This window comes from Mizuhopecten yessoensis, unplaced genomic scaffold (assembly GCF_002113885.1).
Source record: "Mizuhopecten yessoensis strain PY_sf001 unplaced genomic scaffold, ASM211388v2 scaffold9973, whole genome shotgun sequence".
In the NCBI taxonomy this organism is placed as follows: domain Eukaryota; kingdom Metazoa; phylum Mollusca; class Bivalvia; order Pectinida; family Pectinidae; genus Mizuhopecten; species Mizuhopecten yessoensis.
The window spans coordinates 84689-103804 of NW_018408315.1; the positions used below are offsets into that span (position 1 = coordinate 84689).

Here is a 19116-nt window from a genome sequence, read left to right on the forward strand (position 1 = left end):
GAGCAATGTCTGAAAATGTAAAACTACCTTACTTTTTTCTGATGATGATATATTTTGACGCTTGTATTTTCAGTTTGAATTTTTTTTTTTTTTTTATAAAACAATGAAAGTTTCGTGTAAAATGTTTTTCTTAACATGGCTAGTTTTGAACAATAGGACCCTTTTTTGCCGTAATGAATAAAAGGATTTTATCTTTAATGAAGCGAATATAACGATATGATCACGCTTATACAATTCTACGACCAGAATATGTTAATATGCAGAATGGTTACTGCATTATTATTGTGTTGGACTTCTGGAAAAGCTAATAGAGAACCGTGTTTTGCTTTGAAGTCATACAATCACCCCCAGAGGATGATTCTACTGGGACGACAGTTGGCATTGTTGTTGGATTGCTTCTCTTGGTATCTATTATAACCATTGGCGTTATATTCGTAATCAGGAGGTATGTATTGTCATTAATTCTTGAAAGATGGAAGGACGACACTCAATTAACTTCATATGTATCGTGATTATTTTCAATACTACATAATCCATGAAAGTTTTCACGTCTTGTGTCCTATAGACAGAAAAAGGAAAACGGTTAATGTGTGGAATTATGAGTTCATATAAACGAGTTTTATACTTGTGTTGGTCTTCGTTTGTACATGTAACTGCAGATAATTCATTGGATCATTTAATGTCTATGACAGGTTTACACTTTATGCCTACTTTTACATTGAAACCTATATTTACACTGATCTCCAGTTTTAACTTACATTTACACTGAAAACCGACATTAACACTGCAAACCTTCATTTTGAAAACCTTAATTAAGACTGTTTATCTACATTACTCTTATAAACTACATTATTACTATAACTTACCTCTAAACTGAAAACCTACATTTTAACTGTAAATATGTCAACAATACTAACCTCCACTACATTCTCAGCCTTCATTTTGAAAATAACTCTAATTACATCGTATGCCTTGCACTACTTACCTACATTTACACTGTTAACCTTTATTTATAACTGTAAACAAATATTAACACTTTAATTTTACATTACAATATCAACCAGAATTTTCCAAATCTAAATGTATATAGTAGATTACATTTACACTGTAAACCTACATTAATACTGTTTACTTTCATTTACAATATAAATGTACATTACACTGTAAACCTGCATTAGTTTGAATTACGACAATGGCATGTTGTCTGGTAACTAAAGAAGCCGGATTATACTGTTTTTATTGTATTTACTAGTTTGTGAACAAATGTGTCCGGTTATGAATTCTAGACGCAGACAGAACCCTTTGAAGAAAGAAGGTCCATTTGATGACTTCGGCAGGCAAGAGGTGTCTCGATCATCACGGCTCAACAATGGCTATGGTAATATCATAATGTCAGACGAGGTATTCTTTCAACTGCAAGTTTAAGGTTGATCTTTTTCTGGTGGAAAAAACGGGTTTTTTATTTGGTCATTACAATTTGTTATTTATTTTAGAGTCAGATGAACGCACATCAGAACCATTAGCGAACCTCGATAACGTTTACGTCAATTCTGGGAATGTAAACAAAACGACAGACACATACGAAGAGGTGTACTGTAATTCTGGTTTTGAGGGTATCGCTATTAGCGACCTGACATCGTTGGTGAAAACAAAGATGTTAAACAAAGCAAAAGCGTTTGAAGATGAATACAAGGTATATATTGTGTACCAAATTCTTTGTTAAATTGATTTAAACATCATATGACCACACACGTTTTCTAATTAAAATTAGTAAATAAAGAAAAAAATATTTTGCAAATATAGTAAGATAATGATAAGCCTTGTTCTCGAGTAGTTAGTTTTCATTTTATAAAGGTTGAGTATATCGATAAAATGTTGAAGAATATCACACGCGTCGTTATTATATCCTCGAAATTCCAGAGATTACGCTCCATGAAGTTCTCTGCACCAATGGATTATTCCATGACAAAATTGAAGGTGTGTGATTAGTGATATCATAGTTTCATGTAGATACCTGTCCGTTGAAGATTACAGAGGAGCAACATCCGACTTCAAAGACACTCAATCGTACCGTTATGTTGCCATTCCTTAGATGCGCGCTAAAATCTCGAACAATTCAACTTGTATCATCCTCGAAGAAGTGCGTACAGAGCCTTCAATTTTGTCATGACAGATTTTAGGGTGAAGAACATATACGTGTAAATGTATCTGGAATTAAAGGTGGTCCTTATCTGATGTCGTAGTTATCTCGATATGTTTAGTATAGCATGACTATAATTAAAGTGTGTGTGTGTATTACCTCTAAGTATGCGTCTTAGTCACTTCGTAGGTCATATGTTGCCTTGCATTTGGATATGTATTTAACACCAACAGTTTATAAAATATAACATTTTGTATTCAGTTAACAGTAATATATTTTCATTTGCATGCTTTGTACAGTCGCTACCATTAGCGGACTTGTATGAACATAAAGTTGGGATGATGACCGAAAACAAACCAAAAAACAGATTTAAGTCCACGTTTCCATGTAAGTAACACTCCAGACACACATAATTTCATACAAGTTCCTATACTATCGTACTTCAGCTGTGTACCAGCCGGATTCGATTGAATTGATATAATGACGGGTTATTAATCGTCGTATTTTCTCTCGTTCTCGAGTTTACCGGTCATGACTCCCTCATTTGAGTCCAATAGTAAGAGGTATCGTCTCTTATTTTAAGTTTAGGATGTAGAGGACAACAATGGCACGTAGACCGGATGATATTGGCTGTCGTGCTATGATATGTTTTTGTTGTAATGTAATATTTAGTATCTTTATCGTAGGTGTTAAATATGTCACATTATCCATTTTGTTATATTTTACAGATGACCATTCACGAGTAGTCCTTGACAAACAGGACAAAGATCCACACTCGGACTACATTAATGCAAGCTATATCGATGTTTGTGATTTTATTTTCTATTATACTTTTTTATTAATTAATTTATATATTTATTTAATGAAATTTCTATTTTCATTAACACAAACCTTAGTTCGTTGCTCGGCATGTCCATAATTGTCTCACCAGAAATATTACAAATTGCAAAGTATTTCAATTTTGAATGTTCTTAGCATTTTTAGATATCCTACCTGACTTTGTATTATTCTGTCTTCTTCTTTATATATATATCAGATAGGGTCTTAGATTTCGGAAATCGTGTACCTCATGATGTAATATTTTAAATCTATACTACCTGTATCTACATGTCATTTACAGTTGATTTATAGCAATGCCAATGTAAAATAAGTTAGCATGGTAAAAGATACAGATACCATCAGTGTAAGGCTGCAGATGTTTAATCATGTAACTGTTCAAATGAAGAATCCAAAATGTGGGCTACGAAATGACATCATAAGGTGATAGTTCGTACACGTACAGTTCATTTACTTTTCAGAGTGTCACGCTACCAGCTGAGTATATAGCAACACAAGGTAAATTGAATTATGATTCCACACATTAATAATTGAAGAATTATTTTCAAAGCTCAGCAGTGTTCCATTGCCAAAAATGCATCGTCTTAATACAACAAAAGTGTTTCATTACAAATAATGAATTGTTTAAATACACAAAAAGAGGTATTTTAACATTATCTCACCTTTACAGGACCAACAAACAAAACCGTAGATGATCTGTGGCGTATGATCTGGCAACTGAAATCTGGCAAAATCATAATGCTTACTAATCTGTCTGAGGGACCAAAGGTAAAAAGCATGGCGATGAACTTTCAAAATTTGTTTTGAATCTTGTAAATAGTCTACAATCAAAACCTTCCACACGGTAATAGCCAAACTACTTTTAAACAACGATTAATATCGCATTAATATCAAAGCAATACGATAAGCTTCAAAAGTATATTGGACATGCTTAGTAATTAGTTACATGTGATTTCACATATCCATTGTTATCACGCTACAGTCGTGCTTTAAAAAATATATTTCAATGTCAGAAAAAGTGTGTGAAATACTGGCCTGACGAAGGACAACCGATGTCTACAAAACATTTCGAGATCGTCTTAGACAGAGAAAGGGTCTACGCCTTCTATGTCATCCGGGATATCATTCTCACAGAAAAGAAGGTAATTTTAGTACGAGGTTTTCTTCCCAAGACCTATCAGAACACGATTCGAACATTCACTCATTCAATCATATTACATTGTGTAATTCCAGTTTATCATTTTTGTTTATTAGATGAGCATTTGATGTATGACCTCAACATTTAACGTTTTCCTATTATGAATAACAAAAAAAGACCCATGATTATACCCTATCATGTAAAACAAAGCAAAAGAAATTAAATTTAGAACAATTAATACAGGAAGAAATAATATTTATATCTGCCTTTCTAAAAGTCCTTCGTTTCAATCATCCTAGAATAAAGGAGCTAATGAGTCTAAAAGTCCTTCGTTTCAATCATCCTAGTATAAAGGAGCTAATGAGTTAACGTCACATGTTCAAATTTCATTATATAAAACTAACGATATTTTCAGACCAAATCAGTGCGACAAGTACACCAGTTTCACTACACCACGTGGCCAGACCACGGAACCCCAAACCCCAACGAACTTGTCGTGTTCAATCGCCGAGTGAAGCTTTACAAGAATTCCTTACCAGGAAAGATGGTTGTCCATTGCAGGTGCATTTGTTTATTTTGCGTTGGCCGTAGGGTTTTTCTTGAAAAATGAATTCTAGTTTGTATCACAGTAACTTGCAACAACTAATCATTTTTCCTATAACCATTTACAAAATATTTGAATCTGCACTGTCGACTTTCATTGTGGTCGAAGTGTAAAATAATTTCGTCTAATTTTTTGTTAGCGGATAATCGTTCTTGAATTATCAATTACTCACATTGATTGGCACCGGGTATCACTAAATAATGATATTCACAATAGCGTGTTTAGCAATATATAATCTTCTTATATAGTTCTAGTATCCTAACTGTGATTTTTTTACTTACAGTGCCGGTATCGGGCGAACAGGAACGTTCATTGCGCTGGATGCTTTGTTGGATTACGGCAAAGAATCTGGAATGGTCGACATCATAGGTTACATTAGAACCATGAGGAAGGACAGGGTCAATATGGTTCAAACCATTGTAAGTCGTAAAAATTACAAAAAAACTACCAATTCATTTTTGTGCACATTAATGATTGATATAAGGCATTGAATTAACATTTTTTCTAATATATACAGAAGCTTTTTCAAATTCAGAATCATGGGTGATCTCTTAATCTCGGATACAATCGAACCACAATTAATATGATCGTTCGATTATTTAAATTAACTAAACTAAGGTTGAGAAGAAAATAAAATAACGAAAATGCAGATAATCCTTTTTTATAAGTAACGAATGGTTCGAAGTTGTATTCAATACCATTGTTGCATTTAGGATCAGTATATTGCTCTGCACAACATCCTGATTGAGGCGTTTGACATGCCAGACACCCTTTTACCCAGAGTGGAGTACCATGCAGCACTGAACAGACTGTCGGATGATGTCCCAGTTAACCAAACGAAATTATGGCAGGAATACCAGGTAACATTTTCATTTAATCAAACATCTGAGTTGTAGATATCGGACATTTTAAAGAAAAAGGGTCCAACAAGTGAAACTATATAATCACGATTCTTACTACTGTCAATATTTGCTTAAGTCCATTTCAAAAGGCATATTCCATATAAATCAAATGTTGCGATATATTCTACAGCATTTCAAATTGAAATGTTTTGAAATATTAATTTAGCAAACCACTTGGGGTCGAATTCGGAGTTAGAATACAGTGCTAAACCTACACTTTACCAATGTTGCCATACAGAAGCACATCATTATGACCGGGTTATTACAGTAACTCTAAGCATGAAAACCACCCAAGTACTGCCTCATTTTCTATATAGAGGGGAGGTTACTCGAGAGTAAATAAAATCGGAATAAAACCCTCCCCAAAAATTATAAATAATGCAGTGGTACCCTTTCCTCTGATCATATAATAATATTTCAGAATGTTATATTTTAATGTTTATCTTTATTACAGAGCAAAATATCAATTTTAGAGGAAGATAACTTTTCAATGCTCACATATATTAGACAAGTGTTAAAACTCTCTACTTTAAAAAGACTTTTTAATATTGAAAAAATTGTACTGATATGAACATATACCCTTTTCTCTCTTAACATCTTTTATTTATTAAATTGGAAAATGAACAACTGACACGTATTTTTATGTTTAAATATACCAGCTATTTTGTTAGTGTTGCCCGAATTATGTCCCTACTCCTCCTTCGCCAAATGTGAAGTAAAACACACAAAACGCACCACAAAATCAACAAACATAGACAAGATTAGAACTAAAAGTTGATCGGATAAAGGCAAGTATGTTTGCCTCTCATGGTCTGGTGTATTACACGGTTAATAAGTTCCCGCTAAATAATTACAATTCTGACAATGATAACAAAAATAAGATATAGTCAGCGTTAATAAAAGTATGTCCTGTCAAACAATGCTCTATCTAAAGGTAATGCTCCAAAAGCTGAATAGGCTTACATTGACGTCAACACTACATGAAAACAGTGTTGTGCAGGGAAACCACTTCATCAGTATATCTTATTGTATAATTAACGTGAAACAAATCTGACGTTTTTAGTTGTTGCAAACTATGAAGCCAACATATACCAAAGTCGACTATAAAGCAGCACTCCTTCCCGCCAACCGCAACAAGAACAAGGATCCGAAAGTCTTAGCAGGTAAGCTGTTTATACAGTTGTATAAATATTCAATAAATGATTTAGCTACGTCGCACGTTACGTTTATAACATGAAAACATTTGATAACATTAATTTTTTATTTATCTATGGATTTGATATTATTTATTTTTATCCTTTTTTTATTTATTTATTTTTCATTTTTTATTTATTTTCTATTTTATTATTTATTTAATTGACTTATAATTATTTATCGATTGATATTTATGTATATCATTTTGTTTACAGTTGACAAATTCAGAGCATACCTGACGTCATCATTATCCGACAGAACAGATTATATCAACGCTGTGGCTGTTCCTGTAAATATTTGTTATTCTTGCCTTTTCAAAGCGCCAGTGTTTTTAACAACTAACGACGTGAACAACAATAATAAACAAACATGACTTTTTATACAAGACCACGTAACAATTAGGATAATAGAAATTATATCATGAATATGTTATTGTGTGCATGACCCAAAGATTCGTCGTCTTATTTTAAAATATACCATGAGAATCTGTTGCTGTTGAGAACTCAAATACTTACATATGTCTTTATCAGTCTTACACGTCTCGAACCGGTTACATCATTACCCAGAGTCCTCTAGATGACACCATCGTCGATATTTTGACAATGATAATGGACAACCAGTGTGACACCATTGTTATCATCGAAAAAGACCCCGTCGTAAGTTTACGAGCTTGAAATCTTGTTGAAAGTATAACAAAATGATATCATTCCTTTCTATATATATTCCTGATATCGATATTAAAAAAAAATAAAAAAAAATTGCGTTACATTTTATAACAAAAGAAAAATATTCTCTCAATATTACATTATGTAGTAGTATACATCGTTGAAAAAAATCGAAATACACATTTTAATTATATTAAGTAATGTTAATTATTGAGATGTAATTTTGCAAATCAACTGATTATTTCATAGAAATGGTTGCCAAAGGAAGGAAAAGATAGCTCAATTGGAAAATTCACACTGAAACATTTAGGAGGCTCTTCAAATCTGGCCCATATTGATTTGATAGATATTGCGATCTCAAACCAGGTAGGACTTCAAAGCGAGCATTGTGGAGATTATTTGATAATTAAAATATAACTTTTTAAAGTGTTCATGAATATAGTCAGGTCCATGTGAAACCACCCATATCAACTTTATCATGTTTGGTATTACCTCTCTGTTAGCGCTATTTGCTTCGTTAGTATTACATCAGTATTCTGAAAGCACATTTTTGTCGGAGTATAGGTGATAAAAACAATGTGTTTGAATATCGTTGTTACCGGAAACACAGTCTGATAATATTTGCACCCAAAAAAGATGAAAATAGACATTTGTATATGTTATTTAATTAATTTGTTAATGCCTAATTAGTGAGACACTGTTTAAATAACTTCACTAAAAGTGCGTCTTTTGAATGACTATTTTAATGACGTAACAATATGATTCCAGAGTCATAAATTTGACACCAAAGTTCGGGTGTTTCGAATGACTGGTTGGGATAGAGACGTATCAGTTCCGCCAGATTCATCGGCAGTTCTTCAGCTTCTAGAACTTGTAGACAGCAGACGGAAGTCACATGACTCGAAAACGACTGTAGTCATGTGCCGGTATGTAGCGACGGTCACACAAAATGTCCATTGCTCCAAATGACACAGTTGTTCTGACTCAAACAAGCATTGCTCTTTCCGTTTTCGCCTCTACCTTTTTTGCTTCTTTAATATCCATTTCAACATTTTTTCCTGTAAACATTCTTCTAAATTTACATTAGTGAATTTGAATTAAACAAATATAAATAAGAAAAACTGATGTATACTCAGTTTTCTCGTACATGACATTATACACTTAAACAATAAATGGCAACACGTTCATCGTGTTATACAAGGAAACACGAATAGAAGTCAATGTAAGCATTAAAAATTGTAAGATGGGAAACAAAATTTACTTTGTCATAACTTTACCATACACATTATTCCTAAAAACTTCTTATTACAATACAAAAGTCAGAAAAAACGCAATATATTTTTTTCAATAAAATAAACGTTTTTGGTAACATTAAGTATATTTCGGTGAAGGTAAATTTCATCAATATTTTACATTTTTCAGGGACGGATATACACAGAGTGGGCTTTTCTGCTGTGTCAGCAATGCTAGAGACCAGATGAAAATTGACGAGGAAGTCGATATGTTTCAGATTTCTCGACAAGTTCTTGTCAGACGTCCGGAATGCATCACAAGTGTTGTGAGTACAAAGCATGTAAATTCGATGAATGACATTATTTTGTATTTCAAATTAGTGATAAGTCCCTTGATGAGATACTGGTTTCAAACGTTTAATTTTTCAAACAATTTGTATATACCAATATATTATGTACAAATACAATGATAGATGCATACAAACTACCTCCAAATATTACTTATATGCAGCGACAATGCAGGAGTGTTTTTTCCTGAAATGATTGAATAATGTTTTCGTAACAATGAGCAATTCATTAACACGAATCCCTATCAAGTGTTATCGGAAATATTTTTATTTTGAAATTATATATATATATATTGTTGATATCGATGGCATTAAGTAAAATACATTTATTAATAAAATGATTTGTAGGACCAGTACAAGTGTTGTTACAACCTGGTCAAAGAGTACTTGGACACCACAGACGTGTATGTCAACTGACAGAGGACTAATACCAGTATGATACAAACTGATCAGTGACTACTTGGAACGCAGAAGTGTAAATGTTATACAAACTTATCAAGAATTAAAAGGAAAGTGCATTTATTGGTTTTGCCTGTTGCCCGATTCCTTTTGTATCCGAAAAACCCCGTTGATATTGATTTAAACATATTTTATTTGTCATTCAACAAAAAGGATTAGGCACAAGTTATCTCAACTTAGAAACGCCCTCTCCGTTGATATGCATATGGATTAAAACTGTAGGAGTAAACCAGTACTATTAACACGTGTTAAAGACTTACATAGACAAAGTTCCAGGACCAGTAGGGCTGCTACATGATAATCAAGGAGATTTATAGTATTTAATGTGTACATGCTGCACAGTTCAGAGAGAGGTAAAACCTAGTACACATAGTTGTTGAAGTTGATCTCTCTACATCTACATGCAACTGATACAGTTGACGACCTGTGTTATTGGTTCGGTGACGTATTCTTACGTTTTCCCTGATCCTTAAACACAAGACATTTATCAATTTATTTTGTACCTGTCTTGGAAGTTGCAGCAATTGCTTTTCATATGCATACGTTAATGTGAATCACAAGTAAATTGGATAATTGATGTTAATGCCTAATACATGATTTGCTTTTATCAATCGCAAATATGCTGTTACACAATATTGTAATGCCATGCCAGATAGTACAGAGAATATTACACACGATAGTCCTTAAAGAATGCATGACCTAATGAGATATATCCACTACTCGTTATTACTTCCATCACTCCTAAACTATTATTATTGTTTATATTTTATATTTGCACATACTTAATAAAATACTTCACGCATTTATTGTCTTAATGTTATACATGGGATAAGGAACCTCGTTCAAATATGAAAACGTTCTGAAACAAATTCCCATTTCATGTCATGAGTTATCATATATTAGATAGGCGTAAATATGAAATAATTTTACTCATAAGGCGAGGTAAAGAAGCACCTTTTCTAAAATTTCATAATTAAAAAGATACAAATGATACGGCAATAGGTGAGATAAATGGCATGCTTCATACAGATGTGAAGGATGGCACAGTATGCAGAGAATATCTGATAGTGTCAAGATTAATACTTAAACTGTATATTTCGCGAGTATTGGAAAAAACAATTTTTCATCGATTTGTTTTACGAACATATCGGTGTATTCTAATTTTTGGCGCCATATTTTAATGACGTCATGCATGGCAAGATGACTACGGTCATTTTGAATGGGCTACTAAACACAGTTCTTCTACTAAACACAGTTCTTCCTTTTTTATGTAATAATCTGGTCATATTTGCTGATAAAATGTTTCAGTAGTTTAGTAAGGGAAATATCTGATCATATTTAACACAGATGAACCGAAATAGCTAACTGTTCTCCCAACGCTTCACCTTAATATAAAATTAGCTGTTGTGAATGCTGTGAATAGCAACTACATTTGTATTGGTCAATACCGAGTTACACAACCATGGCACTGTGCACTTATCTTCATTATATAACTATACATATCAAACACACATTGTATATTACAAATATACAATCATAAATATACATTTACCGGTAAGCTTTGAAATAGATCAATTTTTTTTTTTTAAAAAGCACGCATATGTTAGCTGTTATCTGACCGAAACATTCTCTTGCCTAATCCAATAAACGATATACTATTTTTGTCCAATAATTAATTGATTTCAAATAAAGCACGAACCGTATTTTACGAAAAATACTTAAGATACACTTAATTATTGTATGCCTCTGGTTAATCAAAAGCACAAAATTATCATCATTTATATAATGCAGTAAATGCAAACTTTCTACATTTAAATTCAATGTTTCGATAATTAGTATATTTCAAACTTTTCAATATCTCAAAAACTATGTCTATGTGAGACGTTTTATAAACAATATGTAACAGTTGAAAGTTGGTAAAATTATTTCTTCGATAAATTTAATCATGTTATTGCACAAAATAACTTTGTTGTACTTTGTATCAGAAAGTATGAATACCCTTGTTTAGTTTACACCACGTTTGCGTCAGTATGATACATAAATACTTTAAGTGCAGAGTAAAAAAGTGTCTGCACCTTTTTGTCCTTCCATTGAATTTTAGATTTTCTGTCAAATGATCACTCGTTGTTTGGTTATTGTTACCGGTGTTGGCCTGTTTATACACAAATACCATCAGACATTTCATGGTGCCTTATCATACAGACAGCGTTACTTTTTCATTGTAACCTTTTTTCCCCTGGCTATATATACTGACATATTGAATTTGCTGCATTTCCTCATTTGTATGAGCTGAACAAATGCTATGCTTCCCTTTTATATCTTTTGTATATGTACAAACTGTTAACAATATATCCGTTATTATCGAATAATTGGAAAACCTCACAACAAGGATCAAGGTCTGGCAACCATAATAACGAGAGCAAATTCGGGAAACCAAATAAACTGGAATAGACAGCATCGCTTAGAACTCTAATCTTAAAATCTATAATCTAAACATCAAATAGGGTGAAACAACTATACGATGTAGTGTTATTCATCTGTTGTATAATGTATCAATTACCCAATTTTAAAATGTGCAATCACTTGTGTGTATGTTAAAATTTTACTCATGCTGTAGTTCCTTTTTTGTGAATCATTATTTAACTATGTAGCTAAGTCAACATATAATAGTGTAGGCACGGTAAGTCTCGATTTGTTTTGTTTTTCTATCATTTACGCACAAATGTTTGAGTAAGATCATGCTTTAATCAGTTTCATTTTCTTTCGAAAATAAATGTCAGATACGAAGAAAAACCGTAGAAAATAAAAACTGAAAATTTACTGCAGATGTTGCTGATTTGGCTGCATATTCGTCCACATTTGATGGCGCTTAAGTTTATCAACAGACATACGTTTTGTTAGAATATCTTGTTCAGCATCACGTATGCATCTCTGGTACCAATGTGATAGTGCAGATGAACTAAGGACCGAAACTGACTTCTTATGGTTTGATTTTCGATCAGATCTCCCCTTTTCAGCGATCCATAACTGTGATATGTACAATGTTTTAGCATTGATGAAGTAAAAGTTACTTGTACAGTATTGAAGCATTCTCTCTAGAAAACTTCTTATAAAACAGATAAAAAAACAAACATTTTCCTACAATCCAAATATTACCTAAAGATTTTACTATAAAGTGTTACACCCAATTATATAATCTGAAACATTTGTATACCCCCTAGAAAATATTTTGTTTCGAGAGTTCTTAAACCGTACTTTATGTGCTAAATACTATTGTACGTCATTCAAGAAATAGTGCATCAACGAAATGATAATGGCTTTCTTGAAATGATTTTATTTTCATGAATACCACTGTCGTAGTGACATCCATTTCGAAGTACAATGTATGCAATCTACGTTTTTCGACTAACAAAGTCACTTGGGAATGTCAATATCCATTGATTTGTTTTTCTTTATAAAGTACTGAGAACATTTTTTTTAAACTAAACGAATTAACTTTTGAATGTTACTAGTATGTCCATAAAAATATAGCATCAATGTTTTTTACTAAATGAATCACTGTTACCTCTGACGTTTATCTCTGTTGTCCTTACGGCCATTTTGTATACTACAACATGTTATTAGTACATGCTTACATCCTATCTGCTTTACAGTGACTTCGCCTCACGCTACGTAATTTTCTAACATTATTTTGAGTTTTCCATACATAAACTAATTCACTATCACATGTTACCGTCCTTCCGGAAGTCTATCTCGATAACAGATCCATACAGATGGCGGCCACCAGTGATGTCATCCGTTATCTAACAAAAGGTGAAGGACACACAGTGTATGCCCTCCTGACATTTCAGAGTGCACTTTCTAATCCCAGGTAAATAATACATAGCATTGGAAGTATGAATAGTTGGGTCGGGAACCATGTTCTCACTCACTAGAATAAATAATGACCACACTATTGAAAGTTCCGTTTGTGAGACGTTCACGACGACTGGTGTGGACAGTAACCTTGTAGTGGACGGTGACGTCATATCGCTAACACCTGGTATTCCATTCGTCGACATCGGAGTGGGAGGCATGTCCGTTACTTCATCTTCAGCTGTGGATTAAAAATGACCACTATCAAAAGAATAACTCTGAAGTATATTTTTTGTCTCCACAATAAAACGATATCGAAAAGACCTGCATCATATTGGAAAATCGGATCCATTGTCTATAATTTCCAAAAAGTGTTTTGTGGAGTAGGTGGTCAAACTTAACATTACGGTCTGTAAACCACCGTAGAGATGCAGTTAATATATCATGTTTTCTTACCACAAGGGCAATTCGTATTTCATTACGTCAAAATATAATAATTACATTACAGCAAGGGTGAGTTGCTATTTGTGTCAGCTTCAGCCACCTAGAGTTCAGGGTCATTCCTCTTGCTCATATATCTATAATGGGACCAAAATAACCTAGAGAGAAACGGGACGTTTTATAAGCAAAGGATCAGTAGACTTAATGCACAATGTTAGGTAGATGAGGTATACTTACTGTTTTTGTAGTCAAATTATTCCTATTAAACTGATCAAAATGAATGTTGTTTTCTGCTGCTAAATCGTTCACATGTAGCATTGTTAACTCACCCAGATCCTTTGAGCGTATATAGTGATATCATCTGATCGTTACATGGCCTATCGTACCATTGAAGGTTATTGTTGACCTCAATTTCGACACAGTCCTGGTCAGTTGAGAACCGGGTTCCCAGTTAAGAATGGATATCGGTTCTCTATTCCATATAGTGAAGACACCTTCCCTATCCTGATCAGTGACCCCTATCCAGCTATCTTTATCCTCTTCGTCATCCACACTCGCGGCGCTAACAAGAGAACATAAAGTACAATATATAAGAATTTGTTACCAATCAGCTACTTGTTGTTATACTACAGCATGCACATAGGCCAATACAGAGAGATTAGATTAGTTTAATTATTTATTTGTGGTTATAAGTCCATCATCAAAGAAACCAGACGAAAATGCGCTTACGGAATGACGAAATTTCTAAACTCGTTGTTAACGGAATATTTTAGCCGGGACTCCGTTAAAAACACTAGTCATACAGAAAGTTTCAGTCGACATATCGATAATGAACATTCCATATATAAAACATTAGCGTATTTTAGCATTTAAAGAAATATCGTAAAAAACAAAATCACAAAAAAACATCATCGGGTCGATAATGTGGCTTATAAACTTTTGAGAAAAACTAATTAAATGTTACTAGAATGAGTAAATAATCAATTCTTATTCTAAAAAATATGTAAAGTATGTTTGCCCGAAAATGCATTATTGTCGGAAAGTAGAACACAATAGAAAGAAAATGTGTACAGTATGATAGTAGGAGGGTATTAAAAAATAGTAGAAAAGTGCTACAATGTTTACGGCATTAGGAATTATCCAAGAGTAGTAGGAAGGTTAAATTTATTATAGTAGAAAGGTACTGCATGATAGTAAGGAGGTCTTGTTTAATAGTGGAAAGGTACAATATATCATATAATAGCAGGAAGGTGAAATAGTTTTTAGAAGAAAGGAACTACATCATAGTAGGAATGTTTCGTTAAATAATAAGAAGGTGCAATATATAAAATAATAGTAGGAAGGTACAATGTATTATAGTAGAAAGATACTACATAATAGTAGAAAGGTCTTGTTTAGTAGTAGAAAGGTACTACATAATAGTAGAAAGGTCTTGATTAGTAATAGGAAGGTACAATGTATTATATAATAGTAGGAAGGTGCAATACATGTATATAAAATAATAGCAGGAAGGTGCAATGTTTTATAGTAGAAAGATACTACATGATAGCAGGAAGGTATTGTTTAATAGTAGAAAGGTAAAATGTATCATAGCATAGCAGGGAGGTGCAATGTTTGTTAAAAGGAAGGTAACATGTTAAATTTGGAAGGTTTTATTTAGTATTAGAATTGTGTAGTGTATTACATAATAGCAGGAAGGTGAACTTATTTTAGCAGGAAGGTATTTTATGGTAATAAGAAGTTATAGTATAACATGATAGAATACATGAAACACATGATAGCAGGAAGGTAAAACATGATAGTAGGAAGGTATAATATGATAGTAGGAAGGTATAATATGATAGTAGGAAGGTATAATATGATAGTAGGAAAGTATAATATGAAAGTAGGAAGGTAATACATGATAGTAGGAAGGTATTACATGATAGTAGGAAGGTATAATATGATAGTAGGAAGGTAATACATGATAGTAGGAAGGTATTACATGATAGTAGAAAGGTATTACATGATAGTAGGAAGGTATAATATGTGATATTAGGAAGGTATAATATGATAGTAGGAAGGTAATACATGATAGTAGCAAAAGTATTACATGATAGTAGGAAGGTATAACATGATAGTAGGAAGGTAATACATGATACTAGGAAGGTATAACATGACAGTAGGAAAGGTAATACATGATAGTAGGAAGGTAATACATGATAGCAGGAAGGTATAACATGATATATGAGGGTTTGACATGATAATAGGAATGTATAACATGATAGTAGGAAGGTATAACATGATAGCAGGAAGGTATAATATGATACTAGGAAGGCATAACATGATAGTAGGAAGGTAATACATGACAGTAGGAAGGTATACGTGAGAGTAGGAAGGTATTACATGATAGTAGGAAGGTAATACATGATAGTAGTAAGGAATAACATAATAGTAGGAAGGTAATACATGATAATAGGAAGGTATAACATGATAGTAGGTAGGTATAATATGATAGTAGGAAGGTATTACATGATACTAGGAAGGTATTACATGATAGTAGGTAGGTATAACATGACAGTAGAAAGGTATTACATGATAGTAGGAAGGTATTACATGACAGTAGGAAGGTATAACATAATAGTAGGAAGGTATAAAATGATAGTAGGAAGGTATAACATGACAGTAGGAAGATATAACATCATACTAGGAAGGTATAACATTATAGTAGGAAGGTATAACATGATAGTAGGAGGGTATAACATTGTAGTATGATGGTATTACATGATAGTAGGAAGGTATAACATGATAGTAGGAAGGTATAACATGATAGTAAGAGGGTATTACATGATAGTAGGAAGGTATAACATTAAAGTAGGAAGGTATCTCATGATAGTTGGAGGGTATTACATGATAGTAGGAATGTATAACATGATAGTAGGAAGGTATAACATGATAGTAGTAGGGTATTACATGATAGTAGGAAGGTATAACATTATAGTATGATGGTATTACATGATAGGAGGAAGGCATAGCATGATAGTAGGAGGGTATTACATGATAGTAGGAGGATATTACATGATAGTAGGAGGGTATTACATGATAGTAGGAGGGTATTACATGATAGTAGGAGGATATAACATGATAGTAGGAAGGTATAACATGATAGTAGGAAGGTATAACATCATACTAGGAAGGTGAAACATGATAGTAGGAAGGTATAACATTATAGTATGATGGTATTACATGATAGTAGGAGGATATAGCATGATAGTAGGAGGGTATTACATGATAGTAGGAAGGTATTACATGATAGTAGGAGGATATAACATGATAGTAGGAAGGTATAACATGATAGTAAGAAGCTATAACATCATACTAGGAAGGTGAAACATGATAGGAGGAAGGTATAAAATGATAGTAGGAAGGTATAACATGATAATAGGAAGGTGTTACATGATAGCAGACAGGTGATTTGCTATTAACTCCTCATTGATGTCTGAGTTGGATATTACTGCCAATGTACCACCGTCAGCCAGGCAGTTGTCTTGTCCCCCCTGTGCGTCCGTCAGACTGTTTGTTGTCCAGAAACATTGCGTGTTGTTCAACACTAGCATGGAATTCGCAGGACAGTGTTATGTAAAAGGTAAGAATTCGCATTTGTTATTGCTATGGTTAAAATAGCATGTGTTAGCTGACGAATAATCGTAATAGGAAATGGCTTTTTTTTAATCAAAAAAAAAAAAAAATGTACGGCGACTTCGTTATGAGGGGGAAATACTTCATCTGCGTACTTGTATTTGTAATGATTTCCACATCTAAATAGTATACATGTTTGTTGTAACAGTACTCATTTACATCAATATATGTGTGCATATGCATTGATTTGCCGATACACTTCAGTGTATGACATTTTTTAACAAAATATAAGAGCAGTTTCTGTTACAATACAATATAACGTGAAAGTCCAGATCACTGTTCCAAATATTAAACATGTCACATTTACCCAAAGCCCTGTAGCAGATACCAAACATCGGCAGAGAACACGGTGTTGTAACCCAGTAGTATCTGGTTCAATCGTGGTCTTGACACACTCGAGGTCGCCTTGTTTGCATGAGGCACACCTTCGAAGGTACTTCCAGTAGGTGTGTAGTAATTTATCAAAATTTCAGATATTCCATCATTTCTATTACTGCATTATATTATGGGCAACAATAGAGGATGAAAACACTCGTACAGAAACGTCAGGACAGAACACTAGGATGGTTTTCAATTGAGGGAGAAATAAAAATAAAGGATTATAAACACTATTTAAAAATATGAAAAATGAGGTTGTTGGTATGATTCATATTCGTTAGCAATGCAAATGATTAAAACAAAGAAATAATATGCAACAACCGCTTTATGTTCCTAAATATTAGAGATATTTGGTGATACCAGAGGTTGGTTTGTTATGAGAGCGACAGATGTTATTAGAGCGACAGATATGTGGTGATACTAGAGGTTGGATTGTTATTAGAGCAACAGATATTTGGTGATACTAGAGGTTGGTTTGTTATTAGAGCGACAGATATTTGGTGATACTAAAGGTCAGTTTGTTATAAGAGTGACAGATATTCGGTGATACTAGAGGTTGGTTTGTTATTAGAGCGACAGATATTCGGTGATAGTAAAGGTTAGTTTGTTATAAGAGCGACAGATATTCGGTGATACTAAAGGTTAGTTTGTTATAAGAGCGACAGATATTCGGTGATACTAGATGTTGGTTTGTTATTAGAGCGACAGATATTCGGTGATACTAGAGGTTGGTTTGTTATTAGAGCGACAGATATTTGGTGATACTAGAGGTTTGTTTGTTTCTCGAGCGACACTAGACATTACCGTGTTTCTCATTTACGCTATATATGGGTGCGTTGATCGAGCAATACGTGTTATCAAGTTAGACCGGAGGTTGACGTGTTACTTGGTGATATGAGAGGCTGCAATACGTGTTTTCAAGTTAGACCGGAGGTTGACGTGTTACTTGGTGATATGAGAGGCTGACGTGTTACTCTGTGATACTTGTGGCTGACGTGTTACTCAGTGATACTTGTGGCAGACGTGTTGCTCTGTGATGCTTGTGGTTGACGTGGTACTCTGTGCTGTTTGTGGTTGACATGTTACTCTGTGCTGTTTGTGGTTGACGTCTTACTCTGTGCTGTTTGTGGTTGACGTGTTAATCTGTGCTGTTTGTGGTTGACGTGGTACTCTGTTCTGTTTGTGGTTGACGTGTTACTTTGTGCTGTTTGTGGTTGACGTGTTACTCTGCGCTGTTTGTGGTTGA

The 19116-nt window shown here is 33.4% G+C and overlaps 1 protein-coding gene across 1 annotated transcript in view; it reads left to right on the plus strand.

Annotated features, from left to right (window-relative positions):
• LOC110459129 (receptor-type tyrosine-protein phosphatase T-like) overlaps positions 1-10322 on the plus strand; it is a 53309-nt gene extending 42987 nt beyond the window's left edge. The window contains exons 13-30 of the mRNA XM_021511230.1: positions 334-445; positions 1287-1378; positions 1494-1693; positions 2440-2527; positions 2869-2945; positions 3439-3475; positions 3648-3745; positions 3991-4119; positions 4531-4676; positions 5003-5138; positions 5433-5579; positions 6685-6784; positions 7031-7104; positions 7346-7471; positions 7730-7846; positions 8249-8406; positions 8903-9038; positions 9408-10322. Coding sequence (XP_021366905.1) covers positions 334-445; positions 1287-1378; positions 1494-1693; positions 2440-2527; positions 2869-2945; positions 3439-3475; positions 3648-3745; positions 3991-4119; positions 4531-4676; positions 5003-5138; positions 5433-5579; positions 6685-6784; positions 7031-7104; positions 7346-7471; positions 7730-7846; positions 8249-8406; positions 8903-9038; positions 9408-9476 — 2042 coding nt within the window. The 3' untranslated portion in view covers positions 9477-10322. The remainder of the gene's footprint in view (positions 1-333; positions 446-1286; positions 1379-1493; positions 1694-2439; positions 2528-2868; positions 2946-3438; positions 3476-3647; positions 3746-3990; positions 4120-4530; positions 4677-5002; positions 5139-5432; positions 5580-6684; positions 6785-7030; positions 7105-7345; positions 7472-7729; positions 7847-8248; positions 8407-8902; positions 9039-9407) is intronic.
• The last annotated feature ends 8794 nt before the right edge of the window (positions 10323-19116 follow it).